The 23028-nt window shown below is 42.9% G+C and overlaps 1 protein-coding gene across 1 annotated transcript; it reads right to left on the reverse strand.

Moving 5' to 3' along the window:
* Positions 1–3548: 3548 nt before the first annotated feature.
* On the reverse strand, positions 3549–21504 carry LOC307026635 (uncharacterized protein). Its single transcript, XM_079662191.1, has 3 exons — positions 21245–21504; positions 4014–7036; positions 3549–3981 (listed from the first exon to the last, which is right to left on the reverse strand). The coding sequence occupies exons 1-2, from the start codon at positions 21429–21431 to the stop codon at positions 4530–4532; spliced, it is 2694 nt and encodes an 897-aa protein (XP_079518317.1). The 5' UTR covers positions 21432–21504; the 3' UTR covers positions 3549–3981; positions 4014–4529.
* Positions 21505–23028: the final 1524 nt, after the last annotated feature.

Genomic DNA, 23028 nt, shown 5'->3' on the forward strand with positions numbered 1-23028 from the left:
GAGCATGAGCTGGAGTAGCTTGTAGACCTCGGAGAGTGTGCCCTGTAGGTCATCCTCAATAAGAAGCTGTATCAGCTCTCCTGGTGGCTTGTGAAACAAACTGTTGTTGTACAGCGTGTGCAGCTCATTCCTTAACTTCTGCTCATCAAAGAATGGATAGGTGTTGATCAGCTGAGCCAGCTCACTGCTGGGAAATGCAGCAGGCTTGCAGAACGATGCGAATGATGTGTGTTCCAGTATCCGAAAAAAGTTCAGGTGCTCCATATCTGCAAATCTTTGGGTCATGTGCAACACTATGCCGTCAACAATCTGGAAGTAAAGACGCCGGAAAGACACAACCGTTTCCTCGTCTCCTTCTTGGTGGTGCTGGTTAAGCCCCTGCTCCAGCTCGTCCCAGCCGCGGCGACGTCGTTTACGTCGGGGCACAGGATCGCCGACTGCTTTGACCGTGTCATCGTAAATGCGACTGAATGTCTCATCTGTTCTTGTGGCTTTGAGAGCGCTGAGAGTGCTCATGATCCCCTCCTGGCATTTTTTGATGTCCGCCGTCTTGCTTTGCAGAACCTGGAAGAGTGGTTCTGTGAGTCCGAAAATGGACTGAAAGACCCCGAGCAGGAAGGTGAAGTCAAAATCCTCAAGTTTCTGCTTCAAGGAAGCACTCTGTGCAATGGTCTCTTTGTCCCATCTGTCATTATCCTGTCAAAAGAGATACAGAGCGACCCGCGTCCTTCATGGATGGCCTGTACTGCGCAGCTTTTAAAGTTCCACCTCACAGCAGAACCCCCTGGTACACGCACAGCTCGATCAACTTCAGACAGTAGTGCTGATCTCTTACATGAACGTGAGAAAAAATTGTGGAAGGCATCGAGATTGGCAAAAAACAGTTTGGCTGCTCGAATGTTGTTTGTGCCTTAGCATAACAGTGGATGAATAGTGCTTTCACTAAAGCCTGAACGCCACCGTGCTGTCCGCTCATGCAGCTTGCTCCGTCATAAGTCTGACAAATCAATTTGTTTGTTGGACTGTAGTTCCTGATGGCTCTCATGACAACTGATGTTACAGCTTTTGCGTCTCTTTCTAAGCCGACATCAAAAAAGCAGAGGAAACGTTCACACACACTGCCTTTTTCATTCACGTATCTGATTATGATAGTGAGTTGGCACTTATTGGAGATGTCTGATGTGTCATCCACTTGTACAGCAATGAAAGGACAAATCTTTATTTCTTTATCAGTCTCATCCTGGATACAACGAGCTATGCTCTCAATGATGTCATTTTGTATGGAGTTTCATCTGCTTTAATTTTTAGTTGCTGCTGTAGCGGAAGTTTAGTGAAGTTATGCTTAATTAAGTATGCCAAATCTCCTCCCTCCATCATGCTTCATTTGCTTGATCATTTCTAACGGCGGTGATGACAGTTACAGTACTACGTAGTAAAACTGATGTCGATGCGATTTGATTGGATTGTGAGGAAAGGGACTTTGCCTCACAATCCAATCAAATCGCCAGCCTCCAGGGGAAGCCGGAGGCGTCCTGCTTCCCTTGGCATGGCCCTGACCAATCACAGGTTGGCAGGGGCATGACGTGGGCCTCATCTGATTGGTCAATCCCTCCATTTTTTTTTCACCAAGGGAAGCCAGATTTGGCTGGCCTCCTCTCGCAACAGAGAGTGCAATCTACTGTTTCACCATAACATCTAGAGGGGCGCTGTTTCACTCTTTGTAAAATACTCAATGAGAATGGGAGAGAGACGGAGAGACGGTCCGGCAGGAACACACAGCAAAGGAGAATTACCGAAACAAAACAAAGTGTTTTTATTTATTTATTTAAATTATAACTACAATCAGAAAAAACAGGGGAAGCCTGGCTTCCCTTGGCCTCCGGGAGAAAACGCCACTGCATGCTTATATATTGGACTACTGTGACTCGCTCTGCGGTTGAAACAGACGGTGCATGAATGCGGTTTTGCGGTAAGTGAAATTCGAGTATTTATTTATGTGTTAATGATTTTAATCAGCTACGTAATTAATGTTAAGGCTTGGGTTAGCGTGTAAGCGAGTGGTAGCTACATCGGTGCTAACGATGCTAATAGTAGCCTCCAAGTTAAAATCATAGACTATATTTATAAAGGTTAAAACGAAATAGACAAGTGTTAAGCGTTAAGTGGGATAATACTGCAGAACAAACGGCTTCTGTTTGAGGTTGATAAAATAAGGTCATCCTTGTAACTTAGAGAGATATTTGATTGTGTAAGTTGGAACTGTATGCATTGCTAAGGTTAATTTAAATTGGCTATGTTAACGTCACAGTCATCTGAAGAACAAACCCAAACCTTGTTGTTTTTATTAATTGCATTACAAGACCTCATGAAAGACGACACCCGAAGTGAGGATACCCGGCCCGGAGGAAGCCCGGGGTCCCCTTCTGGAGCCAGGCCCAGAAGGAGGACTCGTCGGCGAGCGTCTGGTGGCCGGGCTTGCCACGGAGCCCGGCCGGGCACAGCCCGAAAAGGCGACGTGGGCAACACCTCCGCTTCTCCGTCCCGCGGGCCCACCACCTACGGGAAACAGCGATGGGGTCGGGTGCGCTGCCAAAAGGGTGGCAGTGAAGGCAGAGGGTCTCGACGGACCAGACCCGGGCGACAGAAGCTGGCTTTTACTGTGGTATTAGTGGTTTAGGAAGAGGGGAGTTTTTCACAAATCCAGCACTCCCTAACTCATGCCTGGCTGTGACGTAAATGGTGTGCGGCCGTGAAGCCAGGACAGGAAACAAACATGTCGTCGGTAGTATGGGACTATTTCAAAGTTTCAGAGTTAAATAGTTCGCTTGCTATTTGTATTAACAAATGCAATGCAGAAGTTCCACGAGGAGGGAAAAAGGCAACGAGCTATAACACTTCCAACCTGATGAGTCACCTGAAACATCGACATCGCTACGATGGTGTGTTAAAAGCGTACGAAGAGGCCTGCGCTGCTAAACTAGCGGCGAATCCAAAGCCAGCTGCAAAGGCACCGGGGCTTTTACCTATCGATGGATAGACGGAATATGGAGCACTCATTGTTCAGGGAAACACATTGTCATTGAAATTGACTGATTGACTCAATTATATTTATTTGGGGAAATAAATATGGTCACTTTGAAGAGTCAAAACTGTTCTTGGCTTTGTTCATAGTAGTAATACTCATGTCGTTTGCTCACTGCTAGTCTTTTTTTTTTACCCCCAGGTGTGCAAAAACAGGTACATTTAATATATATATATATAATATTATTATCGGTTATCGGTATCGGTCTTGAGAAGCAGGAAGTTATCCGTATCGGTTAAAAAAAAACAATATCGTGCATCCCTAGTTAAGACTGTTACATGCTCTTTTGGATCTAAAGTTCCCTTAATACCTTAATGAGAGACAAAAGGGGATGCAAGAGGGATGAGGGGGACTAGGATGTGAGGGGTGAGGAGGGGGAGGGGGGACTAGGATGTGAGGGGTGAGGAGGGGGGAGAAGGATGTGAGGGGTGAGGAGGGGGAAGGGGGAGAAGGATGTGACATCAAAAACATTTAACATTTTATTCAAGACATCTGCAGAGCTACTCACAGAACATTTAAGCTCAGAAACTATTCAATAAAAAGATATCGTTTTACAGTTAAATTAAACAATAAAAAAGCTCTTTCAATTATTACCCAAACACAACTTCAAAGGGGCTTCCTTATAGTTAAAGTAATGAAACAATAAAAAGACAAGATCAATGAGTCATTGAGATCTTTAAATTAGTATTACCAAAACACACAACTTCCTTAAAGTTAATAAAGCAATTAAACATTAGTTCCCACGCCGCAACAGGTGATCAGACACTCATCAAAGGATCAACATCAAAGTTTTAATATCCCATAAAACAAAACCTCATAAACATCGGACACCATAAACACGTCATAAAACATGTCACATGTCAACACACGTTATAAAAATATTAGACACCTATTAGTACCTATCACCTATTTGATGTCTTAGTAGTAGTACACCAGACATCAAAGGTTTATTAGGGGGTCGTAAATCATAGCTATGCATACTAATGTGACGGAAAGGTTATGAATATAACTACTTTCATCTGGTTACAATGTGACAGTTATACAATATTTTACTCTCTGGTATTAATTATTAATTTACCGGTTTACATGTTTTCCTTTTTGTTGAAACTCCCTGCATATCTCCAGAGTCATTTCCTCATGACAGCCGGTAAGTACGATCTAGGGAGAGATTCCCAGTTAAGAACCCTAAGACCTGTTTTCCTCTCTCAGCTGCTGCTTTTATATCATACAACAGAAGCAGAAGCGAATACACACCAACAGACCCATGTAAAACTTTTGTTTTAATTATATAACCTAATATGGAAACCTCCTCAGTCTCTGGTTATAACTGTTGCCGGTTCTGGCCCTCCACAGTCCCCTCTTTACTTGGACCAAACATTTTTTTATCACAACAGTCAAGTTATCGCATTATATACGACCTACTGGGACTAACCCGAAGAGTTTAAACCTAACAATAATCACTGTCTTCAGTGTCAGGTTCAGAGGAGTCTCCAGGGCTGTCCTCAGTCTCTGGTTGTAAATGTCTCTCTGGATCTGAGTTCCTGGCTGGTTCAGGTCCTCCACAGTCCTCTCCATCAGCTTCTGCGTCCATGTGTTCAGCTGAGCTGCTGGCTGGAGGCTCTGCCTCTCTGTTCTCCTCACTTTGAGTTTGATGAAACTGTGAGGACTGATGACCAACACACTTATGGCGTTTGACCTGATGACTCCTGGTGAATCTTTTGCCACAAACACTGCAGCTGAATGGTTTCTCTCCTGTGTGGATTCTAATGTGGCCCTTTAAAGCTGATTTCTGTGCAAAAGATTTCTTACAGGCTGAGCAGCTAAATGGTTTCTCTCCTGTGTGGATTCTCATGTGGCCCTTTAATGCTACTCTCTGTGCAAAAGATCTATTACAGAGTGAGCAGCTAAACGGTTTCTCTCCTGTGTGGATTCTCATGTGGCCTTTTAAATATCCACCCTGTGTAAAATACTTCTTGCATACGGTGCAGCTGAATGGTTTCTCTCCTGTGTGGATTCTCATGTGGCCCTTTAAATGTCCTCCGTTTTTAAAAGATTTCTTACAGACTGAGCAGCTGAATGGTTTCTCTCCTGTGTGGATTCTTATGTGCTCCTTTAAATGACTACTCTGTTTAAAAGATTTCTTACAGACTGAGCAGCAGAATGTTTTCTCTCCTGCACTACGTCCTGAATCACTGACAGGGTCCTGTTTATTTCTCTGAGAGTTTGAACCTGGTTCTCTGGTCTCCTTCCAATCTCCACTGTCTTCAATGTCAGGTTCAGAAGAGTCTCCAGGGTTGTCCTCAGTCTCTGGTTGTGAATGTCTCTCTGGATCTGAGTTCCTGGCTGGTTCTGGTCCTCCACAGTCCTCTCCATCAGCTTCTGTTTCCAGGTGTTCAGTTTGTCTTTGATGAAACTGAGAGGACTGAGGTTTCTCTTCATCATCTACACTCTTCACAGAGACACGAGTGAATATGGACTTGGTGGTATCAGCCTCCTCCAGCCCTTGAAGCTGCTCTCCCTCCTGACTGTTCCAGAGTTCCTCCTGTTCCTCTTTAATGTGTGGGGGGGGCTCTGGGTTTTCCTGGTTTGGAATATGCTGGTTTTGATATCCACCTTCCGTAAACAATTCCTCTCCCTGGTGATTGCTCTTGAATGTTTCACCACTGTGGAAAAATGTCAAAAAGCTTAAATCTGACAGGCTTTCACTACTCTGTTTCCAAAATTCTTCGTCTTCTCTGTCTCCAGTGTCAGGTTCTGAAGAGTCTCCAGGGTTGTCCTCAGTCTCTGGTTGTAAATGTCTCTCTAGATGTGAGTTCCTGGCTGGTTCTGGTCCTCCACAGTCCTCTCCATCCGCTTCTGTTTCCATGTGTTCAGCTGAACTGCTGGCTGGAGGCTCTGCGTCTCTGTTCTCCTCAGTTTGAGTTTGATGAAGCTGTGAGGACTGACGACCAACACACTTATGTCTTTTGACCTGATAACTGTGTGTAAATCTTTTGTCACAAACACTGCAGCTGAATGGTTTCTCTCCTGTGTGGAATCTCATGTGGGCCTTTAAATTTCCTCTCTGGGCAAAAGATTTCTCACAGACTGAGCAGCTGAATGGTTTCACTCCTGCACTACGTCTTGAGCCAACACACTTATGTCTTTTGACCTGATAGCTGTGTGTAAATCTTTTGTCACAAACACTGCAGCTGAATGGTTTCTCTCCTGTGTGGATTCTAATGTGGCCCTTTAAATCCGATCTCTGTGCAAAAGATTTCTTACAGACTGAGCAGCTAAATGATTTCTCTCCTGTGTGGATTTTCATGTGGCCCTTTAAATGTCCTCCGTTTTTAAAAGATTTCTTACAGACTGAGCAGCTGAATGGTTTCTCTCCTGTGTGGATTCTTATGTGCTCCTTTAAATGACTACTCTGTTTAAAAGATTTCTTACAGACTGAGCAGCCGAATGTTTTCTCTCCTGCACTACGTCCTGAATCACTGACAGGGTCTTGTTTATTTCTCTGAGAGTTTGAACCTGGTTCTCTGGTCTCCGTCCAATCTCCACTGTCTTCAGTGTCAGGTTCAGAAGAATCTTCAGTGTCACGTTCAGAAGAGTCTCCAGGGCTGTCCTCAGTCTCTGGTTGTAAATGTCTCTCTGGATCTGAGTTCCTGGCTGGTTCTGGTCCTCCACAGTCCTCTCCATCAGCTTCTGTTTCCATGTGTTCAGTTTGTCTTTGATGAAGCTGAGAGGACTGAGGTTTCTCTTCATCATCATCACTCTTCACAGAGACAGAAGTGAATGTGGACTTGGTGATATCAGCCTCCTCCAGCTCTTGAAGCTGCTCTCCCTCCTGACTGCTCCAGTGTTCCTCCTGTTCCTCTTTAATGTGTGGGGGGGGCTTTGGGTCCTCCTGGTCCAGACTGGAGCTCCACTCCTGCTGCTCTTCTTTAACCACCACCAGCTTCTGGACGTCTGCAGGAAACAGATATTCATCAGAATCAGAATCGGTTATATTTAGCAAGTTTACACATACGAGAAATTTGCTTTAGTATATGTGGTGCATAAAAAGACACAGAAAGAAGCATCTTAGCTAAACTAAATACAAATAGGATTGTTATGACAGCTATTTAAAAAAACTATTTAAAAACTAATATAACCAATTAACAATATTTACATGTGACGAATACTATACACTTTATTTAAAGTGGAGAACTGTGCTGATTTAAAAGAGGAAGTGTGCAGAACAGATGTGCAGCATGTGCAGGATTTACAATTGTCAAAAGAACAAGGTGTTGTTGACATGATGACTGAAGGTCCCATGACATGGCCATTTCTACTGATCATAGTTCCATTGTTGAGGTCTACTAGAATAGATTTACATTGTTCAAAGTTCCAAACTCACATTGGTTTCTCAAACAGCATCTCTGTATAGTTTGTGTATTCACTCTCTGTCCTACACGCCTTGTTGGAGCTCCTGCGGAGTATTGCGGCTGAGAAAAGATAAGCCTGGATGAGTGTGTGCGTGTGAGGGTCAATCCGCGGAGCTGTTACGTCACTATACCCAATACGTCAGTATGCCCAAGAAGAAGAAAAACGGAAAAAGAGAAATCTCCAACGAGGCGTTCTGGGGCAGCATCGACAAGTCTTCTCTGTGTTAGAGTTTTACTCGCTATAGGGTGTACTTTGAGGGTTCGTGACTCTGCAGACCGTTTACATGCAGAACAACCTACATCACACACAGTGTGTGAGATTTGGCCCCCATCACTCCTCCACCCGCACTGGCTCTCCTCAGGGCTGTATGCTGAGCCCTCTCCTGTACTCGCTCTACACCCACGACTGCAGTCCAGCCCCCACAGAGAACATCATCGTCAAGTTTGCTGACGACACCACTGTGGTGGGGCTCATCTCAGGAGGAGACGAGTCGGCCTACAGGAGTGAGGCACTGAAGCTCTCAGCGTGGTGTTCAGTGAACAACCTGGCACTGAACCCAACGAAAACCAAAAGAGATCATTGTAGACTTCAGGAGGAATGCTACCGACCTAGCTCCCCTCGACATTAACGGCGAGTGTGTGGAGAGGGTCCACACCTTCAAGTTCCTCTGCGTCCTCATCACCAACAACCTTTCCTGGAAGGACAACACCACAGCTGTCATCAAGAAGGCCCAGCAGCGTCTGCACTTCCTGAGGGTGCTCAGGAAGAACAACTTGGCCACTAAGCTGCTGGTGACTTTCTACCGCTCTGCCAACGAGAGCCTACTGACATACTGCATCACAGTGTGGTACGCCAGCTGCACTGAGGCCGACAGGATGAGGCTTCAATGAGTCGTAAAAGCAGCACAGAGGATCATCGGCTGCCCTCTCCCCTCCCTGATAGACATTTATACCTCTCGCTTCCTCAGTAGTGGGGATGCCAGAAACTGACCATGATCAAATTCGAAAATCGGACAGCCCTGGCGAATATTAATTGATTATTTGCCGCCGCCGCCACCCCCCCCGAATAAATGCTGGCATCCCTACTCAGTAGAGCCAAAAACATTATCAAGGACAGCTCACACCCCGGCTTTCACCTGTTCAACCTGCTGCCCTCCGGCAGGCGCTACAGGTGTATCACATCCAAAACAAACAGATTCAAAGACAGTATTTTCCAAAGAGCCATCATTGCTCTTAACACCTGAAATCATTTGAATCAATGTGACTCTGTACATATACGAAGGTATGTTTTAAACGTTTGTTTTTTTGTTCTAAATAAAATTAAAAAAAGCAGAAACGGGTCGTTTTTTTTATTTTCAATTTTGCCCCAAAACGAAAAAACGAAAAATCAGCTCATTTTTCTGTTCTTACTGTTAAAACAAGTATACTACTCAATGTTTCGTTTCCATAGGTGGGTGTGTCTCCAGTGCCTCCTTGCTTCTGATTGGCTAGTTTGCCCTATGCTTGCGCTATACTCTTCAAAATAAAGGTTCATCCTATTTGCCTGTACACAGTGTAAACATGCCAAGCTATCTTTGATGAGCGATAACATTATTTTTGGCCATACCTTTTTCATAAGACTGATGAAGTTGGAATCAGTTGTAGTTACATCTATCCCTTTACTGTGTACTTCTTTAGACTCTCCTCTCAACAATGCCTTTCTTGCTGCTATATCCTCCTGGGACCCGAGGAAAAAATGTGTTTTTTCCAATTTTCTTTTCTTTTTAATGATGTCCTACCTATTTAGAGTTAAAAAACAACAACTTGCAATTTAGACTTTTTTTATTATATTTTAGTTTTAAATGTTACAGTATGTCCGCTGTAGAGGACGTCGGGAACATATTAGTTTGAAAAGACAGCCCGAAGGAACAGATAGACTATGTAACGTATTATGGTTATAGAGTGATATTAATACAATAATACATTCACCTTTATTTAAAACATGAATAAGTGATTGATCTGAACTTTGCTGTTTATTTGGTCACTATAAATCTAGTTTGGTTTTTGGTGAATCTTTCCAGATCTTCAAAGACTTTGTAGTCAATGTACTGAAAAGTACCTCATTGACTCCAGTCGGCACGGGCTGTGGGTCATCTTGACTAGTTTGATGGATGTGGTCTCCATTTGACCAGCTCAGAGAAACGAAGCTGTCTGAGGCAACTCTCATTTTTCATGGCTCCATTTAAAATAAAAACAACAAGAAGACATACGTGCTACTCTTGGCCCACAGAGGGACATGTCTCTCCAGCTCGTCCCTATCTGTCTCTCTCTCTGTATCTGTGCGCTCATGGAGCCTCCTGTATCTTTCCCCCCCTTCCTCTTGACCCTCTTCTATCCCAGGTGTGAAATCCTCATCTCTCTCATCCTCTGAGAGTCAACATCTGAATCTCCCTGAACTATCTGGTTCAGGAAATGACTGCTTCAGTTCCGTCTCCTGCAACAATATAGAGTCATTAAGTCCATGAAGACGGTCCTGACGTCCACTAGGATGGACATTTATAAAAGGGCTGTTATTTGAAAACTTGAATTATTTAATTGCTTTCAGAACTAATTCTATACAGTAGTTCCTCACGTGTTAATAAACAAGAACATATGATTTTCATGGTAAAAACTACAATTATTCAACAGTATTTGACTTCTCCTCCTGCTTCTATAACATGTTGTTTTTGGTATGTCAGCCATTTTGGATGAAAAGAAAGAGACACTTCCCAGCATGCAATTTTAACCAATGACATGTCACTGGAAAGACCAGGATGTCCTCTGTACATCAGGGATTGATAGAGTAGCACAAAAGAGTAAAAGGAGATGCGTGTTAACAAAATGTCCACTACAGAGGACCTTTTCAATGGGCTGGGTCCCAGGAGGATATATTACATTACATTACTACATCACATTTAGCTGAGGCTTTTATCCACAGAGACTTACAATAAGTGCATTCGACCAACAAAATACAACCTTGAAGAAAACAGAATCATATAAGTTCATCAGGTTTCATAGAGCCAAACATTTCAAGTGCTTCTCAACTGGCTTTAGATAAGCCAGCCCTTTATTAGTATATAAGTGCTTTGTTAGTAATTCTATCTCTGGAAGTGGAGTCCAAAGAGATGAGTTTTCAGTCTGAAGAAGATGTGTAAGCTTTCTGCTGTCCTGATTTCAATGGGGAGCTCATTCCACCATTTTGGAGCCAGGATAGCAAACCCACGTGTTTCTGCTGATGGGAACTTGGGTCCCCCTCGCAGTGCGGGTGCAGCGAGCTGTTTGGCTGATGCAGAGCGGAGTGCACGTGCTGGGGTGTACGGTTTAAGCATGTCCTGGATGTAGGAAGGGCCAGATCCATTCACAGCATGGTACGCAAGCACCAGTGTCTTGAAGTGGATTCTAGCAGTTACTGGAAGCCAGTGAAGGGAGCGGAGGAGCGGCGTGGTGTGGGAACATTTAGGAAGGTTGAAGACCAGACGAGCCGCTGCATTCTGGATGAGCTGCAGAGGTCGGATGGCACATGCAGGTAGACCAGCCAGGAGGGAGTTGCAGTAGTCTAGGCGTGAGATGACGAGAGCCTGGACCAGAACCTGCGTCTCTTTCTGGGTCAGCTGGGGACGTGTCCTCCTGATGTTGTAAAGAGTGTATCTGCAGCAGCGGGTCGTAGCAGAGATGTTTGCAGTGAAGGACAGTTTGTTATCTAGGGTCACACCCAGATTCCTTTATGTATGTATATATATATATATATATATATATATATATATATATATATATATATATATATATATATATATATATATATATATATGACAAGCAATACAAATACTTTTAAGTTCTTAAGAAGACTGATCATCTTGGACTCAGTAGTTACACTAATAGCGCAAAGACTATAAAATACTTTCATTTTGTGCTTTCAAAGAAATCCTCTGTCAAATTGTCCACCCTGAATACCCCCTGCAGATGCTCCTGTTGTCTGTCCAACACAAGCAGAAACATCACTTTCCAAAAATGGAAAGTTATCTTGGTCCCGCTCGCCACGTGAAAAACAGGGTTAGTTTAGTGCTGCTAATGTAATGAAAATGGCTCTATATATATATATATATATATATATATATATATATATATATATATATATATATATATATATATATATATATATACATATACAGGCCCCACAAGATGCGCTGTCAGCCATGTCTAAGACCTGAAGTCAGCATTGAGCTCTTCATAACACCATCAATAGAGCATTGATAGACAATATACTTGTGAATTTAAAGGTGATGTGCATGCATGGGACAGTTAGGAGTTGGGTGGGAATCACTTACAATCCCACATTGGGTTGTTCATCTTGACAGGAGTGCAGAAATCAAAAAAGGGAGGGAACGGCATGCTTTTGGAACACTGACACTGGAAGGGAAATATTTCCATATTGACCCCAAACACAATACATGTATGTTATCATACCTTGATAATATACTGTACATTTCTTAAATGTCAAAATTGTACTTGAAAATAATATAGATCCTTCAACAACAGCAAAAAGATCATCCTTTAAAATATGACTTCAGTCAGTGGTGATTTATATATTTTACAATGGTCACATAAGAATTATGGATGTATAATGCTGTGGGTAAATGGTTATTTAGATAGTCAACTAAGAATATGATCATTTTCTTGAGCTTTAAACTCCTGGGGTCAAAATGAGCACCAAGGATAAAGGGTGTAAAGTAAATGTGAAGATAAAGAAGGGTTAATAATACATTATATATAAAGTGATGCAAACACAGGTATGGTGAAAAGAGAGAGAACTATTCAAAGCAGAAAGAAACAGCGTAATAAACCATCTGACAAAGGCCTGTGCTAGAATGCTTCAATTAACTGTTCTTTATAATATACTCAGATCAATAGAGACAGAGATGTCAAAGTATACATCAAGGGTTTTTATTATTATTTACAGCAGGGGTGGGGAACCTTTTTCCTTTACATTTTTACAACATCCTCCGAGGGTCGTACAAATGATTGAACTCAACCTCTGCTTAAAAAAACTAAAATCACAGCCCATTCATTTGGCCTTTCTTTCATGTGCAAAGAACAAGCAACCTCTTAATCCAGATATCTTACCATGACTCACGTATGCATGCACGTGCACGGCGTGGCATGACCACCAAAACAGAAAGATATGGACACAAGATGTGTGCAAATGTATTTAGTATCCTATCCATGTGAACATGATTTAAGTGAGGGGGACCTAACCTTCTCTAGGGGGGTCCGGGGGCATGCTCCCCCGGGAAGATTTTTTTTTAAATATTGAAGTTAAAAGCATCAATCTGGTGCACTTTGAGAGCAACATGAGGAGATCTATGGATTCATCTCAACACCCATTTGAAACAGAACTGTAAGCAGATTCTTCTTTTGGGATATTTTACAAATCACTCCCCTTTTAAACTCTATTCTTGTTATTTTTAACAACTTTTTTGTTACTGTCATATAGTATTTTATACCTGTTTTTCATTGAGTCTCTAATGTCTCATTAATAACTATAATGATCATATCAAGGTGTGCCTTAACCTCACTGAGCTGAGGTTATTTGAGCCTCTCAGGAGAGAGCTCTCTTCCACCTGGTTGTAGAAAAGCTCTTTAAATTCGTTAGCATAGCTAGCTAACCAGATGCTAATAACAACAGATCGCCACTGTGCTTACAACTAAAGACACAGCCACGCAAACACTGCAGCATGTGTACGGCTCCTTATGGGTACTGCAATATTTGAAGAGCTGGAGCGGCGTTCCGGTGCTCTCCGTCAGCACTCTAGTCTACACTCCTTTCAGACGAGACTTAACCACGTGAAGACCTATGGTGAAGACACGTTACGCTCGTGTTGTGTTCAAGGAACCTGTCCTTGGCCAGGAAAAAAAGGCACTCGCTTGTTTAATTATTTTGCGATCTAGATTTCTTCTTCTTTTTGGAATGAAAAGTTGTCCGTCAGTCGGACGGACTAACGACTAACGGACGGACTGACGGACCCCCCCCCCAAAAAACGAAAACTCTTCACTTCTCCACGAATTACACAAGTCACCCAAAGCAGCGTTAAAAAAGCGGGAGGTGACGAAAAGCGACTCATTTGCATCACTGTATATAGCGGTTTGAAGTTTATCTTTAACACTATTGAGTTGGCTTTTTCATTACATTTAAAATATAAATTGTACCTAAAATTATAATGAGTGAGCAGTGGGGCAAAAAAGTATTCAGTCAGCCACCAATTGTGCAAGTTCTCCCACTTAAAAAGATGAGAGGTCTGTAATGTTCATCCTAGCTACACCTCAACTATGAGAGACAGAATGGGGGGAAAGAATCCAGGAAATCACATTGTCTGATTTTTAATGAATTAATTGGTAAATTCCTCTGGAAAATAAGTTTTTGGTCACCTACAAACAAACAAGATGTCTGTCTCTCACAGACCTGTAACTTCTTCTTTAAGAGCCTCCTCTGTCCTCCACTTGTTAACTGTATTAATGGAACCTGTCTGAACTCGTTATCAGAATAAAAGACACCTGTCCACAACCTCAAACAGTCACACTCCAAACTCCACTATGGCCAAGACCAGAGAGCTGTCAAAGGACACCAGAAACTAAATGGTAGACCTGCACCAGGCTGGGAAGACTGAATCTGCAATAGGTAAGCAGCTTGGTGTGAAGAAATCAACTGTGGGAGCAATTATTAGAAAATGGAAGACATACAAGACCACTGATAATCTCCCTCCATCTGGGGCTCCACGCAAGATCTCACCCCGTGGGGTCAAAATGAGAAACAAGAACGGTGAGCAAAGATCCCAGAACCACACGGGGGGACCTAGTCCATGACCTGCAGAGAGCTGGGACCAAAGTAACAAAGGCTACCATCAGTAACACACTACGCCGCCAGGGACTCAAATCCTGCAGGGCCAGACGTGTCCCCCTGCTTAAGCCAGGACATGTCCAGGCCCGTCTGAAGACTACTAGAGAGCATGTAGATGATTCCGAGGGTCAAGAAGAACATCCACAGGGAAGAAGAGCTGATGTTATGAGATTTAAGACCAGTACAGGACATTCACGAAGACGCTACACTTTTATTGTGAAAACAAAGATCTGCACACTGAATAGTTTTGTGGTCTATCAGGACCATCATTTGTTTGTGACGCTGCACCTCAGAGAAGGTCTGGTTATTGCCAGGCCTATGAAGTGTGGCAAAAAAACAGTCAGCTGTTCAAATAAACCTATTTCCACATCTACACTCCATCAGCTGATTACTTCCATTTGCCTCGCTTCATAAGCTTTACATCACTTGTACCGCAGAGTTTGCAACGCCACTGTACATTTTTAGAAAGAATAACGGACAAAAGGTGTGGAAATACCATATTGCATTCATCACTTCACGACTCGACTACTGCAATAGCATCCTCTACGGCAGGCCTATTCAACTGAAGGCCCGCGGGCCAGATGCGGCCCAGAACCAACTCCCAAGTGGCCCAGCCTCCCGTAGCCAAATTCCTACACTAGTACAGACCATGAACGCAACACTCCGCGTTGCATAGAAACCACCAAACCACAACGCAGCACGTTTTTTGAAAGTGTATTTAGTGGTGCTAGTAACGGTGGTCCTATGATAGCAACTCTAAAACATGTCTCTCTCAACTCTGAAGCGTAAACAAAGACAAAACGGTCATTGATCTTGTGGAGCAGATCCAAGTCAAGCTGGACCTTTTCGCTACCGACCTGAGCACGGGTCGGATGCTGCATTTTCCGACGCTCCCCAAACACATCACATCTCCGGCACACATCACGGATGTGATGACAGATTTCATTGCAAGGTTGAAAGAGAACTTTGCCGGTCGATTGGATGGACTTGCTCTGCCCACAGAGGTGATGATGGGCTTTGCCAGAGACCCCTTCACTGTTGCAATAGAGGGGGACGTATCAACCGGAGCAAAGGAAGTGGTCCCCTGCATCGACAAGGGGAAATATACACTGGAACTTATTGACATGCAGCGCACTAACGGGCCAGCGAAGTTTTGGAGTGATGTCAACAAACAGCAGTTCCCTAACGTTCAGAGAGTAGCGATCTGTGTGCTCAGTATGTTTGGATCAACATACACATGTGAATCAAGCTTTTCACACATGAACTCAATCAAAAGTAGCACTCGCTGCTCCCTGACTGACAGCACTCTTCACCAATGTCTTAGGATTGCATTGACATCCTATGAGCCACAAATCACTGCTCTTGTTCAAAACTAAAAATGTCCCTTCTCCCATTGAGAAAGTCAGCGATGACAAATCAGAAATGAGGTGATAGTAAGCACCTAGTTTACTATAGTAGACGTGTAGTGTGGTATTCATTCATAGAGTTACCCGTATCCCTTGTTATGGGTTTGTGCACTGAAGGGTTGGACAGTTCTTTCTGTATTCATTTAAGTGCACTTTGTAATGTGTCTGGGTCAAATGTGACCAAAACGTATGATTTTTTTGTTATTACTTGAAAAGTGAAAAACTAGTATTGCTACAGTACTACCTCTTTGTGTTGCATTGGAGCTCTTTAGCTGTTTGTTTTGGATGTGAGGACATTTATTAACACTGCTATTATTGTATTCAGTAAATGCACTTTGTGATGTGGTTCAAAAAACATAACCTGAATATTTGACTTCTAAAGCAAAAAAATGTAATGCTAACACTGTGCACTTTTTTTCAGATTCTGTTAAATTAATGCTAATTAGTTGTGTTTTTATGCACTTTTTGACCTACCTTTGTTAGATGAACAATGAATACAAATTGCATGTTTTTCATCGCAGTAATATGTGTTTGTTTAAAATGTGTCACTACCCGCTTTTTACAGGCCGCTGAATGTCTGGCCCAACTGAATGTGTAGTTGAATAGCCCTGCTCTACGGCATACCATCCAACCTCCTCAATAAACTCCAACATATCCAGAACTCTGCTGCCCCCCTCCTTACCCACACCCGCTCCCGAGACCACATCACTCCCATCCTCCAGAACCTCCACTGGCTCCCCGTCCGTCAAAGAATCCACTTCAAAGTCCTCCTGATTACTCACAAAGCCCTCAACAACCAGGCACCCCCCGACCTCACAGACCTGCTCTACCACCCCCCCCCCCTACCTCACAGACCTGCTCTACCACCCCCCCCCCCCCCCATTACCTCACAGACCTGCTGCACCACCACCCCCCCCCCCCCGACCTCACAGACCTGCTCTACCACCCCCCCCCCCCACAGACCTGCTGCACCACCACCCCCCCCCCCCCCATTACCTCACAGACCTGCTGCACCACCACCCCCCCCCCCCCGACCTCACAGACCTGCTCTACCAACCCCCCCCCCTACCTCACTGCTGCACCACCACCCCCCCCCCCCTACCTCACAGACCTGCTGCACCACCACACCCCTTCCCGCTGCCTCCGCTCATCAGAAGCCAACCTCCTATCCATCTCCACCAAGCACCGGACCTGGGGGGGCAGAGCCTTCTCCGTCGCTGCCCCCTCCCTCTGGAACTCACTCCCACAACCCATCAGAGACTGCACCGACCTCACCACCTTCAAAAACTCACACAAACTCACCTCTTCAATCTGGCTTTTCATGTGTGATTGTTTTTGTATTATTTGACTTTAACTATTTATTTATTTGTTGTTCCTTTCTTCTCTTTTATTTTCACTATATCTGTAAAGCATCTTTGAGCACCTGTAAAAGCGCTAACAAATTAAATCTATTATTATTATATGAGGAAATATGAACCAGAAGTTATCAAAGTTGAACTATCAGAAATGTTTTTAATAACAACATTTGGTCAAAAAGAGAGTGAATAAAGAGAGTGAATAAAGAGAGTGAATAAAGAGAGTGAATAACGAGAGAGTGAATAAAGAGAGTGAATAAAGAGAGTGAATAACGAGAGTGAATAAAGAGAGAGTGAATAAAGAGAGAGTGAATAAAGAGAGAGTGAATAAAGAGAGGATCTGCCGTGGTTTGAGGGCCTGCCGTCCACCCATTTCTGCTTCTGCTGGTGGTGGTTCCCACGGCTGAAGGCCGCTATCCACCTGCTGTTAGAGGCCTACTCCCACCTGTTGGGTGCTACTGTGCGGGGGAGGCCTGGTCTGGAGATACCGTGGAGAAACCGGAGTGTTGCCACACTGCTGCTTGCCTATTTCCTTGCTGCTGTCCTGACGTGGTTTTGCTTCGGGAACATCGTGGATGCTGTTGAGCTGGACTGGGAAAATGGCAAATGTTGTGTTTCTGCTGTGCCTTTTTTTGACTGTGCTGGACAAGGAGAGGTCCGCTAGTCATCCTGAAAATTCTGCTGGATTCGGGTCCGTTCTGCCGCCCGCAGTGGACATCCCCTGTACAGGTTCGGATGGGTTGCACAAACAATTGCTAGTTGCACTGTCGCGGACTTTCATTTCGTCAAATGTATGTCTTTCTCACATGCCTGCCACGATGGTCCTTCAGAATTGTTTTTTGAACTCTAATCTCACTTTTGCGAAGTTTGCTGGTGACTCTAGAACAGCTGAAAATGTATGTGTGTTGATTAAGAGGAAAAGGTGCTTGGTATTTTTATTGTTGTTACTATCAGGAAATGTACAGCCAAATCCGGGTCCACCTGGTAGTTTTAGTCAAATAGCTACTCCTGCTGATTTTATTTCTAGATCGGGGCTAGGTTTAATTCATTTAAATGTGCGCAGTCTGTTACCTAAATTAGATTTTGTCTGTATTTGGGCGAGTTCAACTGATGCTGATGTCATTGTCTTATCAGAAACGTGGCTAGACAAATCGATCTTGGCCTCTGACATTTACATAAATGGTTACAATGTATATCGCACTGACCGTCCTAAAAAAGGTGGTGGCGTTGCCATTTATGTGAAAAATAAGTTTTGTGTAACAAAAATGGTTTCCAAATCTGTTAGTAAACAACTAGAATTTTTAGCTGTGAATGTCGAAGTAACAAAGGGTCAACAGGTCATGGTGGTGGGTTGCTACAGGGCCGCCTCGGCTGTCAAGGACTCCTTATCTTCATTGGCAAAACTGTTATCTCAACTTTCCTACAAGGAAATAGTGCTGCTTGGTGATTTGAACTGGGACTGGTTAACTTCTGTGTCAGAGGATTTAAAAAACCTGTGTACCTCTTTGAACATTACTCAGATTATAGACAGTCCTACTCGCCCAAATATTAAGTCCCCAAATAAATCCTCCTTAATTGATCTCATTTGAACAAATGTTCCATATAAATACTCGTCTGTGGGAGTATTAGTGAATGATGTGAGTGACCACTGTGTTGTATCCACAATTAGGGACACTAAGGTCCAAAAATTTAAACCACGCATCATCATAAAGAGAGATAAAAAACACTTAGTGGAGCAGGGTTTTTTACATGATCTGTTTGATTTTGATTGGGGAAAAATGGATCTGTGTGCTGATGTAGAAACTGCATGGTCTTATTTTTATCTTGGTTTTATAAAAATGATAGATAAACATGCACCTCTGCGTAAATTTAGAGTGAAGGGACGAAACAATCCCTGGTTTCCTGCTGAACTGTCCAGTCTCCTTCATGAGAGAAACAAGGCCTGGGCAAAGGCTAGGAAATCAGGCTCAGAGGTAGAATGGCTGCGTTTCAGGCAGCTAAGGAATAGCTTCACTTCACATCAAAAGTGCTAAGTCTAAGTACTATCTGTCAGTAACCACAGAAAACCTGAATAATCCTAGGAAATTTTGGAAAGCCATAAAATCGATTTCCACTGGTGATATCCCAAATGAGCTACCTCCGTGCCTCACCACAGCATCTGGCTCTATATCGCACAGGGCTACTATGCTAAATTGCTTTAATAAGCAGTTTGTGTCCTGTGGCTCTCTGTTTGATTCTGTCACTAACTCTGCTTCTGTGAACGCTCCAGTCCGTGACTCTGAACAATGTGGTCTGGAAAACCCTTTCAGTTTTACTCCTTTAACTGTTGGTATTGTTCATGAAGCTTTATCCAAGTTAGATCCTAGGAAACCGGCTGGCCCGGACAACGTAGAACCTTTCTTTTTAAAGATAGCTGCAGATTTTATTGCTCCACTTCTTACTTCTCTTTTTAACCTCTCCCTCAGCACAAATACAATTCCTAAAGTATGGAAGTCTGCTTATGTCCTGCCTCTACTGAAAGGAGGGGAGGCAACTATTTTAAATAACTATAGGCCAATCTCTAAATTGTCAGTTTTGGCTAAGGTACTCGAACGACTTGTGAGTGAACAAGTAAAGGAGTTTTTATGTATAAATGATATCCTGTCTAAACATCAGTCAGGCTTCAGAAAGCAACACAGCACCATCACTGCAACAATGAAAGAGGTGAATGACATTAGGAGTATTTTAGATAATAAGCAGAGTTGTGCAGCTCTATTTATTGACCTGTCCAAAGCGTTTGATACCGTTGATCATCACATCTTGAAGCAGAGGCTACTCAGTATTGGCATATCCAGCCATGCAGTGGGTGGTTTGTGAACTTCCTCTCTGAAAGGTCCCAATGTGTTCACTTTGATGGGCTGTCTTCTGAGTGGTTAAACATTACTAATGGTGTTCCTCAAGGTTCTGTTTTAGGTCCACTTTTATTCTCCATATATATCAACAGCTTAGGTGAACATGTGGATGAAGCTACTTTACATCTCTATGTGGATGATACCGTGATGTACTGTGCAGGTCCCTCCATTCAGGAGGCTGGTGTTAAATTACAGGCTGTTTTTAACATTATTCAGACTCAGCTCTCTGAACTCAAGCTTCTTTTATATGTTGATAAAACCAAGGTAATGCTCTTTTCTAAAGCTAAAAAAACACCAGAGCCTGTTTTAGATATTGTATCAACGCAAGGAACAAAACTTGAAGTTGTTGCCTGTTACAAATACCTTGGTATCTGGCTTGATGATTGTCTCTCTTTTAAACTTCATGTCAATAACCTGCTTAAAAAACTGAGGGTTCGGCTAGGTTTCTTTTTCAGGAATAAGTCCTGTTTCTCACTTGAGGCCAGGAAAAGGCTAGTCACTGTGACCTTTTGACCTGTGCTGGACTATGGTGATCTGATCTATATGAATGCACCTGCCAACTACCTGAGCAAACTAGATGCTGCGTATCACAGTGCTCTGAGACTTACTCATCACTGTACCCTGTATACCAAGGCAGGTTTACCATCACTCACTGTACGGAGGCTCAGTCACTGGTTCACTTTTATCTATAAAGCTATGTTGAGCAAACTCCCGTATTATATCTGTTCATTGATAAAGCAGAAAGTTGCAAGCAGCTATTGTCTGCGATCGCAGGATGTATTCTTGTTAGATGTGCCAAGAGTAAGGACTGTCTTAGGTAAGACAGCTTTTATATGCGCAGCTCCACTTGCTTGGAACAGTCTACAGGCAAAATTGAAATTGAGCATTTTTATTTCTCTGAATGTATTTAAGGCACGTCTAAATGAAATGCTTTCTGACACTCTGGGTATTTGTAAATGTTGAATATGTAAATATGATATCCTCTGTTGTTTGTATGTTGTTTTTATGTTTCATGTGGAACTAAATGATGCAGGTCTCCCTTGTAAATGAGATCGATGATCTCAAGGGACCAATCTGTCTAAATAAAGGTTTGAAATGAAATGAAATGAGAGTGAATAAAGAGAGTGAATAAAGAGAGAGTGAATAAAGAGAGTGAATATAGAGAGGGATAGTAAAGAGGGAACAGACCTGCTTTGTGGATCTGAAGCTGAGGCTGTAAAACAGCGTCCAGTAGTTTCCGGTGTCTCTCGTTCTCCTGTTTTGAACGAGACAGTTCCTCCTCGTACTCTGCTATCGTTCTTTCAAACAGAACAAAGATGTCTTCAGCAGCTGCAGTGAGTCGCTGCTTCACCAACGAGAGCAGCACAACACTCATGTTTACTAAATCACCACTTCCTGTTTCTCTGTGTGTGCTTCAGTCTCTGTTGAACACACTGTTTCTCTCTGAAGCTTCAGTCTCTGTTGAACACACTGTTTCTCTCTGAAGCTTCAGTCTCTGTTGAACACACTGTTTCTCTCTGAAGCTTCAGTCTCTGTTAAACACACTGTTTCTCTCTGAAGCTTCAGTCTCTGTTGAACACACTGTTTCTCTGTGTGCTTCAGTCTCTGTTGAACACACTGTTTCTCTCTGAAGCTTCCTGAGCTGATGTTCAGCTGGACAGCAGGAAGCAGAGGTTTGGGAGGATGACGTCACTGATGCTGTTTAGATTTCTCCAGCACCACGGGGGGTCCTGTGTGGATGGCAGCTCCTTCCTCAGCAGATCCAGTTCTCGAGAATTGTCCTAATCAGAGAAACAAGAGAAAAAGAACAACATGTATTAATCTTATTAACAAATGATGATTGGATCATGACCATCCCTAAAGGATTTTAAATTCCGTACTGTTTTGGTTTTAAAAACAATTCAGAGACATGTTTTGTATAGATCTATACAAAACATGTCTCTGAAGTAGGGCTGCAACAAACGACTAATTTGATAATCGATGAATAAAACGATTAATTGACTATTCGGACTATTACTGTATGCCTTGCACAATTTCTCAAACGCTCTGATTTAGCCATCAACTTTTAGATGTAGCTTGAGGTTGTTTATGTGGAAACTAACAATGAAGACAATAAAGATGAATACTTGATTCAAAAATACATATATTATTAAATGAACTAAACACATTTTGAACAAAATTAACATTTATATATATATGACGAGCAATACAAATACTTTTAAGTTCTTAAGAAGACTGATCATTTTGGACTCAGTAGTTACACTAATAGCGCAAAGACTATAAAATACTTTCATTTTGTACTTTCAAAGAAATCCTCTGTCAAATTTAAATTTAATATATAATATTTCACATCAAAAGAAACAACAATGTTTTAACAGATCGTATTAAATAATGTGATGACAGAACTGTAAACAGAATAGCTGAAACTTTAACAAACTAAAGAACTCAGTTGCCTCTAATCATTAACCCATGTTTGTATAATGGAGTTAACTCAGTGTGTTGCTGCTAGCATACATAACACCTGACGTGGAAACGTTACTCGTGGATGGGGCTACAGAGCTACTAGAGAGACAGTCGAACCCGGTGCATTCCTCCGTCTGGATGTGGAGCACTTTTGATAAATGTTTAGCAAATTGCTCGTGTTACCGCCCTCACATGATCAACTCTTATTGCACTTTTGGCAACGAGCATTGTCCACATCGACACGGGTAAAGTTTAACCACACCTCGGAGCGCGTTCTCTCTGCCATCTCCGCAGTGTGTTGCTGCATGTAGCAGCCGTGTGTGTGTAAACTGCACCGCCCCCTCGCACACAGACGGGGGAGAGATCTCTAGTCTGATCGAAAATACACTATATATATATATATGCGATATAATGTTTTTGTAGCAATAATACATGACGTATATTTTTTAAATGTCTCCAGTACAGATAAAAAGACCAATAACGTTGGAGCTTAACGGCGCGTAAAACAC

Source organism: Notothenia rossii, assembly GCF_949606895.1.
Source record: "Notothenia rossii genome assembly, chromosome: 12".
Taxonomy (NCBI): domain Eukaryota; kingdom Metazoa; phylum Chordata; class Actinopteri; order Perciformes; family Nototheniidae; genus Notothenia; species Notothenia rossii.